The sequence below is a fragment of the Eutrigla gurnardus genome (assembly GCF_963514095.1).
Source record: "Eutrigla gurnardus genome assembly, chromosome: 17".
Lineage (NCBI taxonomy): Eukaryota > Metazoa > Chordata > Actinopteri > Perciformes > Triglidae > Eutrigla > Eutrigla gurnardus.
In genome coordinates, this window is record NC_139928.1 from 17,235,541 (window position 1) to 17,253,065 (window position 17,525).

Below are 17,525 nucleotides of genomic sequence, written 5' to 3' on the forward strand. Positions count from 1 at the left end.
AATAATAATAATAATAATAATAATAATAGACTTTCGGGGCCATAATGAAGGTCATATGAGAGAGACTTTGCCTTGAAGCCCAGCCAGCCCAATGAGATTTGCTAGTGGCAAGTCATTTATCATTCATGTGTTGACTTGCTTTCTTTATTTGTTAAAACAGTGTGGTTGATTTTATCTGTGGTTTACATAAGATCAAAAGGTTGCACCCACTGTGACGGGCCAAAATGTTAAAGGAAGTACATTTTGCGGTGTGGATTATAGTTTAAAATGTCCTTTGTTAACCTTTACAAACACAAATCAGTTTTCGACCTAATAAAGTTTAGTTTAGAATATATTTCCAAGCGTCAAAGAAGAAAGAATCTGTCTGTATTTTCATATATTTTAAATACCCTCCAAGGTCAGAATGTATCGACTCAAGCGTAGTGCAAAGAAAACTGGCAAGAAGCAGAAATAAAAACCCTGCAAAATTGATTGTGAAGCTGAAAGCCAAGCTATTTTTACTTTCCCCGCTCTGCTCTGTCACTGCAGTCAGTCCTCTGTACTGTGAACTGTTGGGAGGTTTTATTAGGCCTTCCCCCTTTTTGTTTCTGTAGACTACTTCACTATTTTCATAATGGTCACGTGTGTTCACTGCAGAAGGTCAGCTTGAACCTTTAAAGTATCCTGAGGGAGATTAAGTTGGCAAGCATGAAAAAGAACACACACGCTGATGACAAGGAGCAGAAGGGGATAGTCATCCCAGCAGCACATTGGCTTCTTCCTCAGTTTGTGTTTTTTTTTCTTAACATTTTTATGCTTTTGTTTGACTCATTGGCAGCCGGGAGATTTACAGAACACAACTACAAATACTTTACCTCCAGAGAAATACAAATAAATAAAACAATAACAATGGATGTAAGAACAACTATATATATAGGAATGGTATTATTCAACGTATCTTTGGGGTCTAATAAAAATCATAATTTGACTCTTTTTTTATATATATAGATTTTTTTGTTGGCAGTCAGGGGATATACAGACAAATACTTTACCTCAAACGAAAATAATAAAAAAAACATATGAATACGACTACTACTTTCTTCCCTATATGCTATATTTTGCATGCGTCACTTGCTGGTAAAAAATACTATGTACATCCCATGAAAACTGTGAGGAATCTTCTCTTCAGGGTGTGATAAGATCATCATTGCCCTCTTCCATACGTCATTGTTCATTCTTGCAGTGTGTCCTCTAGAGTTTTGCAATTTAACTGTATGTGAACATGTCTGATGTAATATAAATGTTTACAACAAGACCCCTCCTCCCTTTGAGTGCATTATCTCACCTTTATGGCCAAATTCCTGTCAACCCACAAGACAATAAAATATTTTTACGATGTGATATGGAAGGGGCCAGTAACATATTCAATATCAGAGCAAGGCCTTGAGGAATGAGCTCATCCTACTAACAGTTACATAGTCGTGTGGTGAATTGAAGGCAGTAGCACTGATGACGAGGGGCACTGGGTTATCTGTAATACCGGATAGCAGGAAATATGCAGAGTGGCGATAACACGGCTGATAAAGCGCCACAAAGGCTCGGCTGTGCCCTCGCAGCCGACAGAACAACCTGCTACACGCACAGGTGTAGTTTTCCTCTCCGTCCTTGAGGTCGATGATGATCGGAGGAAAGCGTGATTTAAGTAGCGACTTGGGAATCTGTATGGTCCTAATCTAGATGTAATGTGTGCCACACAGAGTCCCAGCTCTCTGTCACACCCTCTGTCGTCTTCAACCCTATAAAGTGTAAACGGGAGGGCCCGTCTGTTTGCTTTGCCTTAAAGTAGATAAGTTGAAGTTTCACTGGAAGATAAGTTGTATCTTTAAAAAGTCAAAACATCGGTAAACTCAAACCACAGCCAGTGTTCTGCCAAACATGTAATATTGATATTTATTTGAAAGTGCCTAAATGTTGTTATTTCATGCACATGTGCAAAGAGCATCGTTGCTTTGTTTGCATGATAAAGCGCCTAAAGTATTCTCCGTACAAATTCAATTATGTTTTTTGGGGTTGAAAAAGGAGTAGAATTCCTGTGTTATCAGAGAAACCCTGCAAGCCTTTAACGACAGGTTTCTGTGGTTACATTCCATCTGCTTTTTAGCAGAATTACATTTACTTTTCTCCCCACAAGTTTATCTGAGCTTGCTTGAACAGTTAAATATGAAGAGTTAACAGTTTCGGTTTCCATCAAAATGCACTGTCAACGCCAGCTTACACTCCTTGGCAAAAATAAGGATTAACAACAAATAATGAATAAATCAAGTTTTTCTTTTGAACATAAGTAATTAAGTCCTAATGATTTATTTAAATGTTTGGTTAAACTTTTGTTCTCTGATTGTGGAATGGAGGGAAATTAATTCTGTGTTTATTCTCTACACTATTAAATCTCATAAGCAATCAAAAATCATATTAAATTGTTGTTTTTTTTCATTATCTCAGTGTAATTGAATCATCTGTTTCAAGTCAATGTAATAGATCTAGCTCCCACATTCACAACCTGTAATTATGAGTTCACAATGATGGTTTGAATAAAAATCCAAAACACACAACTCCCAAAGTAGTGCTGGAACAACGTTATGTAACTTCTTGTTAACTCATTAACTTCTCAAAAGTTAGTCAGAGCAAGAAAAGTTACCTCACAAAATGCAGTGAGAGGGAAAACCAAACAAAATAGAATATAAAATACTCATTATAGACACTTTATTTTAATGTAAATTTTTAATGTTTTATGTAAAAGGTGCGAAATTTGAGTTTTATTTTCTAACACATAATAACTAATGAAAGATAAAAGGCATACACAATCGCCTTCTTAGAATAACTTTCAACATCTTTCAACAATCAAGTTAAGCCGGGGTAAATATGGTGATATAATATATCCTGTAAGAGTCTACTGTATGTTATTGGACAGTCCACGGTTTCCAAAACCCTGGCATTGTTTCATCAGTGTGATTTAATCTCCAGGGCTGAAGTGGGAAGTAATTAGGGGAGATAAAACCAAAATACAGCCCCAGTTTTATAGAAAAGACATTGTATATAATAAACACAATGTAGGACTTGCACAGATATACATCACATTGAATCTGTCTGCCGTCTTTTTGAGTGCAGGTGAAGTTGAAATGCTTCAGGGTGGAGTGCATGTTGTTTTTTCTCTCCCTCCCCCTAACAGTTATCAGCACCATTGTTATGGAGGCAGGTGGGTATAAAAGCAGGGACAGGAAGGTGGGGACGGCTGTGAAGTCCACGCTGAGGCCCACGATGGAGAAAACAAGGATGCTGGTCCTGTCTGTCTGCTTGTACTTCATGTTACTCGGCTGCTCTGAGGTAAGGCTCACTTTGGACAGCAGGTTTAAAAATCAGGGTGATCAGCGTTTGGAGCACAGGCGACTCTTGTTTTCTGGCTTAATTGTGATCCCAGTCAAATGAGTCCGGGCTGAATGAAACATTTAAATATCAAATCTCAAAGTCTAGGCAAATGGAGGTAAATTAGGATGAAATGGATTTTCCTGTTTTGATTTATTTCAAGCTCATTCTCCGTCTTGGAAGCGGTGGTTGATTTTGTGTGATCGTCTAATTCGTAACCATCTGTAAAGAAAAAAAACTGCAATCACTGCGAGGGATAATCAATGGGTTACATTAACCTTTTGTACAATTCCCTCTGAAGACGGATGAAAGTCATCATGTTGAATTTGACACCGTTCATCTGCGTAATAATGACCAGGAGAATGTATTTATAGCTCCTCTCCGCTGCTACGATTCTGTGAAACAGAATAAATTACAGCAACTTCAATCACTAATCTTTTTCATTTGCTGGAGGGAGCCATTCAGTGCCAGGCACGGGAGCGCTCCTGTTCCCAGATAAACTAGATATGACCCAGCGGGGGAAAATAAAGTGAAGGTTTGGACTGAATACAACGAGGAGACGGATGCAGATAAACCGTGGGACAATACGTTGTACCGCAGGCCTCTATGTCCACCACGGCAATATGCAAAAGGTTAATGTGTCCATGCCTCGTGTACTCACCCGGAGCAGCAGGTGCTTGAACTTTGCATGGAGCGGCTACCAATGATTTGGTGCAGAGACACGCCGTGCTGCAGCTTCATCTATGGCTGACTATATAGAATACATGCAGGAAATAATAAGCAGGGTGGGAAGAGAATTTATCTAACTAGAATATCATTTTATTTGTTGTTCCTTTCTGTTTTGTTTTTTTTCTTAAAGAGTTGATTCACCAAAGTTACATCTTCTTTCTTCTCGGCTTCGTGGTGTCGATCCATGCAGATGGTTCTGATTTTATTTGCCCAAGTCTAAATAGTTCTGTTTCTGACATGACTCCTATACAGTGGAGGCATTTCATTGGTGGGCTCATGACACAAAAATAAAACCTAAAAAAAAATTAAAGAAATCAACCGCAGCATGAAATCTACTGGAATAGTTTTACTTTTTTTGGGTGGAGTGAACTCGGGTCATCTGTTTGTCTGTGGTTAGCATATTAGCAATACCCAAGTTACGCACTAGAACTATTTCTTTTTTTCAATATGCAAAGGCATGACCCGCCCTACTCTGCCTCTGACTGGCTCTCCCTGATATTCACAAAAGTGCCAGGCAGATATGGAACTCCCAACAGATATAATATGTAAATAAGACAGCTTTACAGGTGTTGACGAGGCTACTTTTTCACTTTCTCGGTGGGACCGAGCCTCCAGTATTTATGCTAAGCTAGGCTAACTACTTCCTGATTTGACACACAGACTGAAATTGCTATAGTTATACTATCTGAATGGCTAAAAATACTCTACTCCAACTCCAAAAAACGTCTCTTGTGCGATGTTTTCTCTTGCCAGGAGACAGTGACACCTTGTCCATCCTGCACGAATACAACCTTGACCGGCATCACCAACGCAACGGCTGTTAGCAACACAACAGCAACGGAAATGGCAACGGCAACGGCAACCACACCAACGACCGGGCACAACACCACTGACCGGACCACCACAAACCACCCAGCACAGACCAGCTCCACCAGCCCGACCGCCTCCACACACACGATGACCACCACGTCCACGTCTCAGCAGCCCACCAAGTCCGTCGGAGCCACGTCGCCGGCCAGGACCACTGGGACCCCCGGCCCCACATCGTCAGCTGGGACGTTGGCCTCTTTGTTCCGGCCCTGCAGTCAGCTCCTGGTGACCGCCATGTTTCTTCTGATGGGCTGACGGCTCTCACCGTGTCTGTCATACCATATTTAATGCAATTTTGCTTTATTTTTTTTAATTATTTTCTAGTTTTGATCACGACTGTTCCACACAATCTCATATATAAGACGTTTAACGCCATGCTGAAGATGTAAGCAAACATAGACACAGGATATGACATTTCTCTGGAAGTTTTGGCAAATAAAATGCTAATTAAAGAACCGTTGGACTGTATTTCTTTCAAAGTGGAAAAACATATAGTTGTAGTGAAGTGTTGTGGATGCTGGCTCACTGGAATCGTTAATGTTATCAGCTTCGCTTGTGCTTTTCCTACTAAGACAAATTAAAATGTCGGCCACTGCCGACCCCATTTGCATTTTGGTTTCGATGTGAAAAAAAGATACCCCCATTGTATTTAGACATTCAAATTCAGGCTGAACCACCACTCTGCTTACACCATAAGAACAGTGTTTCAGGTGAGTTTTTTTCCCCCCAAAAAAGGAAAGGTTGTCTGTTACAGCTTGCTCAATGTGTGGTTTTGCATGTGTGGTCAATTGCTTGGGTGGAGACAGAGGCAAGACGGGTATCAGGTGAAAAATCTGAATACCTTTATAAAAAGGCCAGCCTCGGGGCAAAAAACACATTTTTACAAAACTCTCGGCAAACACACAAGTGTAACGACCACATCAGGAAGTTAAAAAAAAGAAGGAAAAAAGCTTTACAAGAAATCTCCAGCTGTCTGTCCTCAACAGGAAATCATCTCTCATCTGATCCAACATGAGGTATCTTGTCCTGGGGCTGTTTTCTCTGGCTCTGCTGGGATTCATCCGTGCAAAGGTAGAGATCCTCTTCAGTGAACAGTAGATAGAGGGAACCATGTACGCAAAGCGTGGGGGAAAAACCTATTAAATAAACTAAACTTTTATTAAGTCCTTCAAATAACTCTGAGATTTAAACAAAAATCTCCCTTTGTTTGTTTTTTATTATCAATCAATGCAAAATTAGAACATGCATTCATTTTCACGATATAATTGACATTATTTTGCAGGTGTAAGAGGGTTTTCGCCTGTCAGAAGGGTTTATTTGGGACTCCTTATTTCTCCTGTTTCTGTATAGAAAGCCCACCACTCCTGGTGCTGGAGGCGAGGCAGTCAATATGGATCTTGAATGAGAGCTTCTCATCAAGCCACGGCTAGATATTTATATTCAGTGTCTCTCTCTAGAGGAGAGCCATCAACAGTAAAAAATCGGAAGTTTTGTAAAAATCAACATATTTAGCTCTTGTGTTTTTTTGCGAGTTGAGGACTAATTGAAGGTCAGAGAGAGATAGAGTCCTGTAACAAATTAAACTTATTGACTGCTCCATAGCATGAAATACCATGTTCTGTCATAAATATGTATTTGTCTCATCCTCTGTCCTTCACTCATCACACAGACAGAAGAGGGGACAGCAAGGACATCCAATAAACCCCCTACTTCATCCGGGCCGTTGAAATACAGAACCACTGTCAACGACAACAACAAGGAGGAGGAAAACAAAGAACCTGGGAGACCCAACCCCGCCGACTCCACATCAGACAAACCCACCCGCACCACGTCATCCAAACCCACCCGCACCACGGCGATCAAACCCGGCTCTGCCACCACGGCAATGGCGAACGGACCCGCGTCGATGAAGCCAACGGGTGGCTCGCCCTCAAAGAGCGGACAGAGGCACATCTCTGCGTCTGTAGGTCTGCTCTTTGTGTCGCTCGCTCTTCAAGCACTTGTGATTGAGCGCCCTCTTCAGGCTCAGAGCTGGAAGGGGTTTTAAACCGCAGTAGCCTCCTGTTGAACACGCTGCAAACCTGAGCTTTTTTCTTTCTTTACTGCTGCCTGACACGGAAGGTGACATATCCTCAATCTTATTTACACTTTCTACGTACTGTAGGCATATTTGTTGGTCCGTGAAAATACTTTATTTAATATTTATTAAAGGTGCTATTGACAACATTGATAACATCTGGCCACTAGATGTCTCACTCGCACTCCCCCCTTCCATTGCATTTCTTTTTCCTTCCATTGCATTCAGTCACAACACAGCTGTTGCTCGATGCTCTTGACCCCTGACATCAGAGTTACCACGTGATACCAACGTCGTTATTCTATTGGCTCACAAGCCTTGAAGCCCTAGCCACACTCACACATCTACACAGAGGTAAACAAAACAGTAATTTTGGACCCGTCAAATTTTTTTTAAATGATTAATTCACAATTAAACTTTGATTCTGCATCTTTTTAAAAGTTCTTTCGATTTATTAGTTTTTTTTAAATAATTTGTTTAAATAAAACTGTTATCAATATGACCTTTAAATATGACACTGTGGTAGGCGTGTTGAAAGCAACCCTTTCCCATGTGTGTGTGTATAAGTGTAGTTATTTGTACATTTTTCTTGGTATAAACATTGAATAAACAGAGTGAAAACAAATTAAAATGACGGATTGTCTTTGTGGTCTTCTCTGTTCCACGCGTCGTGTGTTCAGAGAGGCTCAAGTGCTTATTTACTGAGTACTCTCTGCCATCAACGAGCCTTTTACAGTCAGAGAACTGCTGCTTACTGGATCTTCCTCTGTAAACCTCAGAGATGGTAAGAAGATCAGGAGTTTCTGAAATCAAACCAGCCCAACTGGCTCCAACAACCATGTCACGTTCAAAGTCACTTAAACCACCTTTCTTCTCCATTCTGATGCTCGCTTTGAAGGTCAGCAAATAGTCTTGACCACATCTGTGCCTGAATGCATGAATTTGATATCAATATTCAATCCTTAACATCACAACTCTTCTCATATTTGCCTTAAAACGGCAGATTTAAATACCACACTGGTGATATAGCCCAATAAATCATGACAGAAGAACAGATTAAATATGCATGAGTGAGTAGTGAGTCAGCAGGTGAAGTGGGAAAAAAGGGTTTCAATAATCAAAAGTGTAATTTATGCTTTGGGATGCTCCCGCTAAAAAAATGTAATAAAATATAAATAAAACAACCCCCGAAAAAAGCCATAAAATGCGGATTCAAGTCTCTCGGTAGCAGAGTGTGGAGACTGGCTCAGCGCGTCAAGGATTTTTCTGGAACAAAAATCTTAACAATGATTTATCCTGCAATTTAAACTATCACACACACACACACACACACACACACGGAAATTATATTGTAATGTGTAATGTTGACTTCAACGTCAATTATTGACCAGAACAAAGGAGGAAATGTTCAAAATTTTATATTTCATGATAACTACCTGCTTCAAATGGCTGGTCAGAACTGACGGATGTCTATAATAGATTAACATGAAGCTGTATCACTACAGGGAAACTAGTGCGGTGTATAGAAGTTCAGGACACATTTGTTTATGGTTAAAAATTAAACCACTTGTCAACGTCACATGAGAAGTGAGAATAATATTTTCTATCACTGTGAAATATTTTCTATCACTATATATATATATATATATATATATATATATATATATAATGTTTACTAAAGTTGCAAGGTGCTCTAACATGCAAAGTGTAGTACATGTGAATGTTAGTTTGGGGTCGATGAAAGTGAGCAGTGACCGAAGGATTATCTGGAGGGGATTTCCTTTTAACATAAAAGAAATGTCAAACCGCTTTAATGTTTTATTGCTTTAAATTAATACGTTTTAACTTAGAAATTTAGAGTTCCATGACAATGGTGAGCACTTATTATTAGTGCGAAGTACATAGACCATAAAAGCATGAACTTCACACACACACACACACACACACACACACACACACACACACACACACACACACACACACACACACACACACGCACGCACACACACACACACACACACACAATCATCCCAAACAACTTCCTGGATCCAGGTCCAACTGGACGTCATAAATTCACACCTTCCCCTCGTGGAACGTGATATTTTGGTATAAAAGCAAGAACAAAAAAAAGTTTCATCTCAGTTTCCCAGAAGAAGGTCGCAGGAGACCAGGTTACAGCGGGAGAGCTACACCTCACTACAGAACGCACCCGCCTGCCTTGTGTTTTCAACGGGACTTTTTCAGAAACCTTTCTGCCTCCTCTCCACCATGAAGATACTGGCTCTGGGATTCTGCACACTGGCTCTGCTGGTATCAGGAAAGGTAATGACTTTAACACTTTAAAAAAAAAATTGTTCTCTTAGAAAGAATGCCTGAATACAAATGTAGAATTGACTTTTTGCACTTTGATTTAATAATCCATAATAAACCAATAAGTAAAATCTTGGCAGAGTGGGTGTGGTTGAGTCAGCCTGCTGACTTGTCCCCAAGGTTATACGCTTTCCAAGTGTTGTGGCAATTATTTGATCATTACAGTTTTCTGAAATAATACAGTCACGAAGCATCAGTGTTTAAAACCTATTTGTGGAACAAATGTGATTTGCGTGCTGGTGAAATACATTTCAGGTTGGCAAAAGAGCAGAGATGACTAATATGAAGGTGATTCACAATGCCCTTGCAAAAGCATTCCTTCCCCCGGCTGCAATGACTCAAGAAGAGGGTTAGGGAATCTGCGGCAGTACTTAAGACGGAGTGGCTAATGAGGGTAATGAGGACCAGGTGTGAAATGGGCACAGGAGCGCTGAATGAGCTGATTGCAGGACAGATGAGGGTTAGTGATTAGATGGGGCAAAAACATGAAATAAGGTCCATTTGTGACAGATTGGCATTACAACCTGGTATTGAAATGAATTTTTATTTGGATTTTATGTAATGGACCTGCACAGAATAGTTCGAAATTGTCTTAAAAAACACTAATTTAAATGATTCTTCCCAATCAGGCTCAAGATAACACTACTCCTGTTCCAGCAACAAATACAACTGTGACCAAGCCTACAACCATCTTCCTGACAACCACCACTTCAAACACATCTGCGACCATCACTTCGACCTTGACCACAGCTGATTCTACCAATACATCTAAACCCACAACTACACCTACAACTACAACAGTCGTCCCAACCACAACTGCAGGTAGTGTCACCACGCCTAAACCCACAACTACAACTACAACAGTCGCCCCAACCACAACTGCAGGTAGTGTCACCACGCCTAAACCCACAACTACAACTACAACTACAACAGTCGCCTCAACCACTGCTGCAGGTAGTGTCACCACGCCTAAACCCACAACTACAACTACAACAGTCGCCTCAACCACTGCTGCAGGTAGTGTCACCACGCCTAAACCCACAACTACAACTACAACAGTCGCCTCAACCACTGCTGCAGGTAGTGTCACCACGCCTGAACCCACAACTACAACTACAACTACAACAGTCGCCTCAACCACTGCTGCAGGTAGTGTCACCACGCCTAAACCCACAACTACAACAGTCGCCCAAAATACTACTGCAAGTGATGTGACCACGCCTAAACCCACAACTACAACTACAACAGTCGCCTCAACCACAACTGCAGGTAGTGTCACCACGCCTAAACCCACAACTACAACTACAACAGTCGCCTCAACCACGACTGCAGGTAGTGTCACCACGCCTAAACCCACAACTACAACTACAACAGTCGCCTCAACCACAACTGCAGGTAGTGTCACCACGCCTAAACCCACAACTACAACTGTTGCCTCAACAACTGCAAGTAGTGTGACCACGCCTAAACCCACAATTACAACTACAACAACTACAACAGTCGCCCCAAATACTACTGCAAGTGATGTGACCACGCCTAAACCCACAACTACAACTACAACTACAACGGTCACCCCAACCACGACTGCAGGTAGTGTCACCACGCCTAAACCCACAACTACAACTACAACTACAACAGTCACCCCAACCACGACTGCAGGTAGTGTCACCACGCCTAAACCCACAACTACAACTACAACTACAACTACAACTACAACGGTCACCCCAACCACGACTGCAGGTAGTGTCACCACGCCTAAACCCACAACTACAACTACAACTACAACAGTCACCCCAACCACGACTGCAGGTAGTGTCACCACGCCTAAACCCACAACTACAACTACAACTACAACGGTCACCCCAACCACGACTGCAGGTAGTGTCACCACGCCTAAACCCACAACTACAACTACAACAGTCGCCCCAACCACGACTGCAGGTAGTGTCACCACGCCTAAACCCACAACTACAACTACAACAGTCGCCCCAACCACGACTGCAGGTAGTGTCACCACGCCGAAACCCACAAATACAACTGTTGCCTCAACAACTGCAAGTAGTGTGACCACGCCAAAGCCCACCACCACCACCACCACAATGAATCCGTCAACCACCCAAACCATCACCACACACAATGGAGGCTCTGAAATCAGAGCTTCTCTGCTGTTTTCTGTTGTGCCGTTGTTGCTCGTCACGTTCTGCCGCTGAGCTGCAGACCTCATGTTGGACTTAAAAGACAGATGCAAAGACGTGCTGAGTAAAATCTATGTACAGTAGAGTATCTGTAACATTTCCAGATTTTTATTAAATTACAGTAACTGTATATATTATAAATTAACTTAAAGTTTTTGTTAAATGAGCATGTTAGCAGAAAAACAGAAACGTGTAATGTAATGGTCAACGCTATGTGACTACTCCTAAATCATGGGTTAACAGCAGAGGTTAAAGGTCTCCTAGTTACTTATACTATTGCTTCTACTTGATTCTAATAATAGTTTTAAGCTCATATTGAGAAATGATGTGATGAGCTATTTCAATGTTAATGTTAGATAGTGTTAGTCAAGACTGAACTGTGTTATACTGTCTGTTTGCACACATTTATTTATATATGAGCATTGAATCTAAAATTATGACATCAACAAACATTTTTTTGTAAAAATGGGTGCCATTATTGTTGTTGTTGTTTATAATTTGGGAAACTTTATGCAGATACAACATCAGGAAGAGTCTTGCGACAGATATAATTGAATAAAAACTTAAATCATAAAATATCCAACATAACTCGGTTTATTACATTTATTTGCATGTATTTGTGTAATATGTAAGTCCTTGAAACAAGCATATAATTAAATGTTATTCCATAGATATGAAAAGTAACCTTAGAAAATAAAGTTTATTTTTGATTTGAGTATTTTTGACTGAATCGGGGGGGATGATCCGTCTCAATGAACTCAAAATGTGAAGCTTTTGTTTAATCTTCAGACCGACAGATGGCCAGCATAGCCTGAAGATGATCTCCTTTGAACTGTTTCTGTTGGAAAGAATTGAAAAAATAAATGAGTATACTTTTCCCTTAATTAAAAAAACAAAACATGCATTAACATAACAGTATAAGAAGGATTTCAAGGTGTACTCAGCACCGTGTCGTGTGTTGGACCCACCTGAAGAGCAGTGTAGAGAGAAGTGCCTGTTAATTTGAGGTAGGCAGCTCGAATACTCAGCAGATCTTCCTCCGAGTGAGACACCATAATCCCCTGTATTATCGGGGTCTGGAAGAGAGAAATATCTGCTGTGTGAACTGTTATGTCTTTCAAACTTTCAGAGATGATTTCCTGTATGAATAAAATATCAATTATATCTCATTTAGGTTTGTACAGAAGCATAATGCAGGTGTTGCTCCAGGATCAGTTGAGCAGATATACATTTTTTTTTCATAATTCTGATAATAATCTCAATCTCAAAAACAACGCAATCATATATTATTTCAAGTAAATCCATTCCACTTCTCTAGTTTTGCCTTCACATCGGCTTCATGACTCATCTTTGTATATTTGTACACTAGAGGATTAAAAATATTAAAAAACAAAAGAGTAACTATTAAAATACATCGTACATACGAGATAACCATAACAATCTATACCATACCAGGTAAATGGTGTGTATATTATACATATTACAACTCATAGAGAGTCTGGTAAATGCAGTGATCAATCACTTCAGTACGGTTTGATCATCAGAAATCGTCAGAATAAAACAGCTGATGAGGACAGCATCTTACCTTTGTGCTAGTCAGTCTTTTGGCGAGGTACAACTCAGGGGTTTCGATGCACTGCACTGTCATGACACGGATAAGAAGAAATATGAGTGACCGATGAAGTCGTGAAGGAACGGTCCGTACTCCTCAGCTGCTCAGTATCTCGAACAACACTCACCTAAAACTGTCAAACCCAGCCGAATGTCTCCGCTAAACTTCTTCTCCAGAGCCTGAACCACCATCTGTCCTCTCTCCAGCTCCAGGCACATCAGCACTGTCGACGAGGGGAGACGAGCGTTATTCACAATCATACAGTGAAGACTTCCTGACTCACACAAACGAACGGGCAACAGCCGCTTCTTGTGAGAAGAACATACGACAACCTCACCTTTGCTGAGATGGTTTGAATCTCTAGAGGTCAGGATGTCAATCCACGGTCCTGCGTCAGCTTTTTTCCCATTCAGCGTCGCAGAGAGAGACTATGAAAATAATAAAAGACAATCAGAAAAGGAGGAAACCTCAGATTTAGACGTAAAATGATCGTGGAAAATAATACCTCGATATCTCTTCGAATCCCACTGGGAACAGCTTCTTTCTGTTGGGAGATAGGAAGTGAGAAAACACACTAAGTCTCTCAGAATATGCAATAGAAATTATGTTTTTACCATTTTATATCCAAGATGAATTGTTTAAATAATACAAAATGTGGGGGATCAATGCCCATTATTGATGCTTTACTGACAATGTGAAGGCAACTCGCTTTAGGTATTAGATTAAAGATGACAGTAATAATAACGTTACATTCAACAAAGCCAAAAGAAGCTTGTAAAAGTCTCCGCTGGTTTCTCCTTTCAGCTCCTTCTCCAGGTCCTTCTTATACACTGAAAAACAAGGGATTATATGGATTACGGGGTTTTAAATAATCAACCAGAAAGGAGGGGAAGACTAGAGAAAGTTCTGGGCCTTACTTTGTTTGTATGTAGCACTGATTTCTTGAAGCTGCTTTCTGGATTTTGTACACAGGATCTCCAGAAGTGTCTCCTCATCTGTGCCTAAACCCTACACACACACACACACACACACACACACACACACACACACACACACACACACACACACACTGTTTACACTGGGATCTGACAGGTAAGGTTAAACCCACCACCTCCCTCTCACCACTCACCACCATGGCCTGCTGCAGGCGATACGCCTCATACTCCAGAGGAGGCATCAGCAGCTCCAGCAGCAGAACCTCCAGGTCTCCGCCCAGAGCCTTCTTCAAACCAGCCACCAGGTCCTGCCACAGAAACAACACTAAACGGTTACTCATATCATAGACATTGTCTTGGGTTTTTCTCGAGGGAACCAGAAGTGCAACTTATTTCCTGGTTTCAGGACAAATTCCTGCAGCAGTCTATTGCCTCATGACATCACCAATTTAAATAACAATCTCAGCTCTGTTCTTTGAACTTTCCACAGATACTCTGACAGGATGGTACTATGCAACTGAAAGGAGATTCCTGGCTGATTGACAAACAAAGTATCACTGTGATAGTATCTGCCACATACTATTGCGTCCTCCTGTAGCATAAATAGAGGACTAACTGCTGTTTGCTCAACACTACAGCATCAAATCCATCCTCTGTGATACTACTTCAGCGTACACTACCCCTTCTCTCAACAAAGGTGTGTTCCAGTCCTTTAAAACCAGTCTGGATCATGTTTGAACAGCAAACACTTGGAAGTTCCAAATGAGCAAACACACACAGCTGCAATATTCGATCATCGTGTATGAGATTCTTTCGCTGTAGCTTTGAACGTTTCCCACTTTCTAAATTGTTAAATTCAACAAGAAGTACCCTTCGTGTTCGTTCCTCAAAGGTCTGGGCGATCACTTGTCTCTGAGCGTTGGTCCGATTGGTTAGGATCCTCACCAGGGTCACCGCATCTGAGCCGGGTACACAATGCAATAATTAAAGCATTATCCAACATGGATGATCGACTCCACCACGTCCCAAAACCTGTTTGAAGTACCTTTCTTCTCCAGCGCGGCCTGGATCTCCATGGCATCCTGGTCAGGGTGGAAATTAGACATTGGTCGCACCGTTCCAAGGGTACCCCAACACATCTCCTGCACGATGAACGGAGAAACGAAGAACTTTAGACAAAACCAAAAAAACGAAGAAGAGGAAGATATAAATATATAAAAATATGACAAGTGGCTGGCAGGGAACACGTGGGAGGGGTTACAAGAGGAGATGCTGATTTAACCGGACATACCATGGAGGTGTTGGCAGAAGATGAGCAAAGACGCAGGTCGGTTTTCATTGTATTTTAATTTAAAGAATGCCAACTATTCTACACTCCTGCTCTCACTCATGGGGGGTTGTAAAAGTATCGATAGCAGTTTGACAGCATACGGGCTGAGCTATTCTTCAACAGGAAACACAGCATTGTCCAGCCAAGTCTTAAACATGACATTCCAGCACACTTTTGTAGATAACGTTTGAAGGCATGCAGTTGATCAGAGAACACAGCAGATAACACTATCTGTGATTCAGAGGGAAGACGGGGGAGCAGTCTACTCACATGAGACTGGTAGTACGCGGGGTCCATGGCTTTGATTTAACTGCAAGGTTAATACAGATATATACAGTTAATCATTTACATCCCCAAAATAAAATGACATCCAATTCAATGGCGCGAATCGCAGGAAAGACAATCTTATTTTGAAAATTTTGTTAAAGAATCACTTGATGACAGTTAATCCACGACTCTTGTTCATCTCAACAACATTTATATGACTTTTAGTGTTAAGACACCCAACACGATAAAACAAACAGCCCATAGAATGATAATACATCTTTCAAAAGTGCTTATTTCTCCTACCTGTAACAGAAAGCTGTGGCGGCGGCAGGAAGGTGTGGAGGTAGTGGAGTGTTTTTTTTTTTTTTACAACCTATAATGAGCTCTGTATCTCAGTCCCACCCTCACTGTGCCACACCTGCTGCAGATCACCTTAACAGCTTACCAATCGGTGCTCAGCATCCTCGCAGCTTTGACGACACCATTGGTCCGTGAGATCACTAGACGGCCCACTTGTAAAATACTGACATTCCTCACAGCGGAGGAATCCAGGCCATCGGGTGTGTTTACAGGTGGAAGTGCAGATTCTGTGTGATTTGACTCAAACTATGAGGGATCCACAAATCCATCCCCCTTTATTGGATAATTGTTTAGTGTCTATGTTTTCAAGTCACAGCTTTCTCATCATGCAGCTTGTTTCCAAGATGGAGCAGATATCTGATAAACAAACCCACCAGGCAACATGTCAAATGTGTTAAGTGAGGGGGAGAACTTAGGTTTCAGAAAGAAGCCGATCTCTCGCCAGACCGTTGTGCTCATGTATAACCCGATTGTCTTTTTGTCTCCAGAAAACTTTGTGTCAGGAAAGATAACAAAAGGGCTTTTCAACACCTGCATCTGTGGCTGCGAGTGCTAACAATCCTCCAAAAACGCTTAACTCTTATAAGAAGAACAGAGGATCGAGAGGAGACAAAGAAAGACATTCTCTTTCATAAAAATGACAGTACAAATAAGTAACTCACAGAAAACTCCAGTAGAACAACATCCTCTTACAACAGGAAACAAACGCTGAACGGTGTCGTCCTCTCCTAGTTTTAATCTCTCCAGTCCACTCACCTGCTGCTCACCTGCAGAGCACGGGGAAATATGAGCCCTGTGTGGTTATTACAAACAAAGCAACCTGCCTCTCCTCTCCGCGCTCAACATCCGTTTCAAGAGAAGATTAAATGACAAAATTTAAGACAAAGGTATTTAAAAAAAAGTGTGAACAATGAACAATGAAAGTTGAAGTGGAAGTGCATTTCTGTTAAACAATACAAATTAGTTGAAGTGTTGCGTCTCTTGTTGTGTGAGAGCTGAACGCAGTTTAAATGTCATTTAAAGTGAAAGTTCATTATTAAAACTAGCATTTTCATATTTACTCAGTGCCTATTTATTCTTCTCTGTTGGTCATTCATTAATGGTTGTAATTATTTGAAATCTCAATAATATATTTATATGTATATAAATAACAATTATTTATTAAAAATAATGAAAAAAAACTAACCATGTTAAGGTTGTTTTCCATGTTTTACACAGTGTATTTGTTGTTGGCTCGGTGCCTTTTAGAACCTTTACAATAGACATAGAAAGCAGTTATGCTGACACTTTTATTATTAAGATTAAATTATGAATGAATGACCACATGGGAGTGAAAGAAAGTAATGTGACATCAACCAGGTATAACTAAAGACATATGCAC

The 17,525-nt window shown here is 40.9% G+C and overlaps 3 protein-coding genes and 1 long non-coding RNA gene across 5 annotated transcripts; 3 read left to right on the forward strand and 1 right to left on the reverse strand.

Annotated features, from left to right (window-relative positions):
- Nucleotides 1–3,234: 3,234 nt before the first annotated feature.
- LOC311027944 (uncharacterized protein) lies at nucleotides 3,235–5,438 on the forward strand. The gene is made up of 2 exons (XM_084032169.1): nucleotides 3,235–3,360; nucleotides 4,882–5,438. The coding sequence occupies exons 1-2, from the start codon at nucleotides 3,295–3,297 to the stop codon at nucleotides 5,251–5,253; spliced, it is 438 nt and encodes a 145-aa protein (XP_083888295.1). The 5' UTR covers nucleotides 3,235–3,294; the 3' UTR covers nucleotides 5,254–5,438.
- Nucleotides 5,439–5,934: 496 nt separating this feature from the next.
- LOC311028107 (uncharacterized protein) lies at nucleotides 5,935–7,444 on the forward strand. The gene is made up of 2 exons (XM_084032385.1): nucleotides 5,935–6,069; nucleotides 6,668–7,444. Exons 1-2 carry the CDS (start codon nucleotides 6,010–6,012, stop codon nucleotides 7,043–7,045), a joined length of 438 nt encoding a protein of 145 aa, XP_083888511.1. The 5' UTR covers nucleotides 5,935–6,009; the 3' UTR covers nucleotides 7,046–7,444.
- Nucleotides 7,445–9,237: 1,793 nt separating this feature from the next.
- Nucleotides 9,238–10,419, forward strand: LOC311027829. Its single transcript, XR_014598642.1, has 3 exons — nucleotides 9,238–9,397; nucleotides 10,075–10,267; nucleotides 10,331–10,419. It is a non-coding gene; the product is annotated as an uncharacterized lncRNA (long non-coding RNA).
- A 925-nt stretch (nucleotides 10,420–11,344) lies between these two features.
- On the reverse strand, nucleotides 11,345–16,950 carry anxa14 (annexin A14). 2 transcript variants are annotated; one of them, XM_084031903.1, is made up of 13 exons: nucleotides 16,807–16,950; nucleotides 15,788–15,827; nucleotides 15,233–15,329; nucleotides 15,058–15,146; nucleotides 14,382–14,495; nucleotides 14,170–14,260; nucleotides 14,003–14,082; nucleotides 13,758–13,796; nucleotides 13,590–13,680; nucleotides 13,380–13,475; nucleotides 13,226–13,281; nucleotides 12,609–12,716; nucleotides 11,345–12,478 (listed from the first exon to the last, which is right to left on the reverse strand). In XM_084031903.1, the coding sequence occupies exons 2-13, from the start codon at nucleotides 15,812–15,814 to the stop codon at nucleotides 12,419–12,421; spliced, it is 948 nt and encodes a 315-aa protein (XP_083888029.1). In that variant the 5' UTR covers nucleotides 15,815–15,827; nucleotides 16,807–16,950; the 3' UTR covers nucleotides 11,345–12,418. The 2 variants fall into 2 exon arrangements, with proteins under 2 accessions (XP_083888029.1, XP_083888028.1); XM_084031902.1 differs by lacking the exon at nucleotides 16,807–16,950 and adding an exon at nucleotides 16,088–16,776.
- Between the last annotated feature and the right edge of the window lie 575 nt (nucleotides 16,951–17,525).

Bases quoted from the DNA above. Each gene is read 5' to 3' on its own strand.
- LOC311027944 (XM_084032169.1), top strand. From the start codon at position 3,295: ATGGAGAAAACAAGGATGCTGGTCCTGTCTGTCTGCTTGTACTTCATG. The intron at 3,361-4,881 runs GTAAGGCTCACT...TTCTCTTGCCAG, and splicing joins TGTTACTCGGCTGCTCTGAG to GAGACAGTGACACCTTGTCC.
- LOC311028107 (XM_084032385.1), top strand. From the start codon at position 6,010: ATGAGGTATCTTGTCCTGGGGCTGTTTTCTCTGGCTCTGCTGGGATTC. The intron at 6,070-6,667 runs GTAGAGATCCTC...CTCATCACACAG, and splicing joins TGGGATTCATCCGTGCAAAG to ACAGAAGAGGGGACAGCAAG.
- anxa14 (XM_084031903.1), bottom strand. From the start codon at position 15,814: ATGGACCCCGCGTACTACCAGTCTCAT. The intron at 13,797-14,002 runs GTAACGTTATTA...ATCTCCCAACAG, and splicing joins TTCTTTTGGCTTTGTTGAAT to AAAGAAGCTGTTCCCAGTGG. The intron at 12,717-13,225 runs GTAAGATGCTGT...TCTCTCTTCCAG, and splicing joins AAAGACTGACTAGCACAAAG to ACCCCGATAATACAGGGGAT.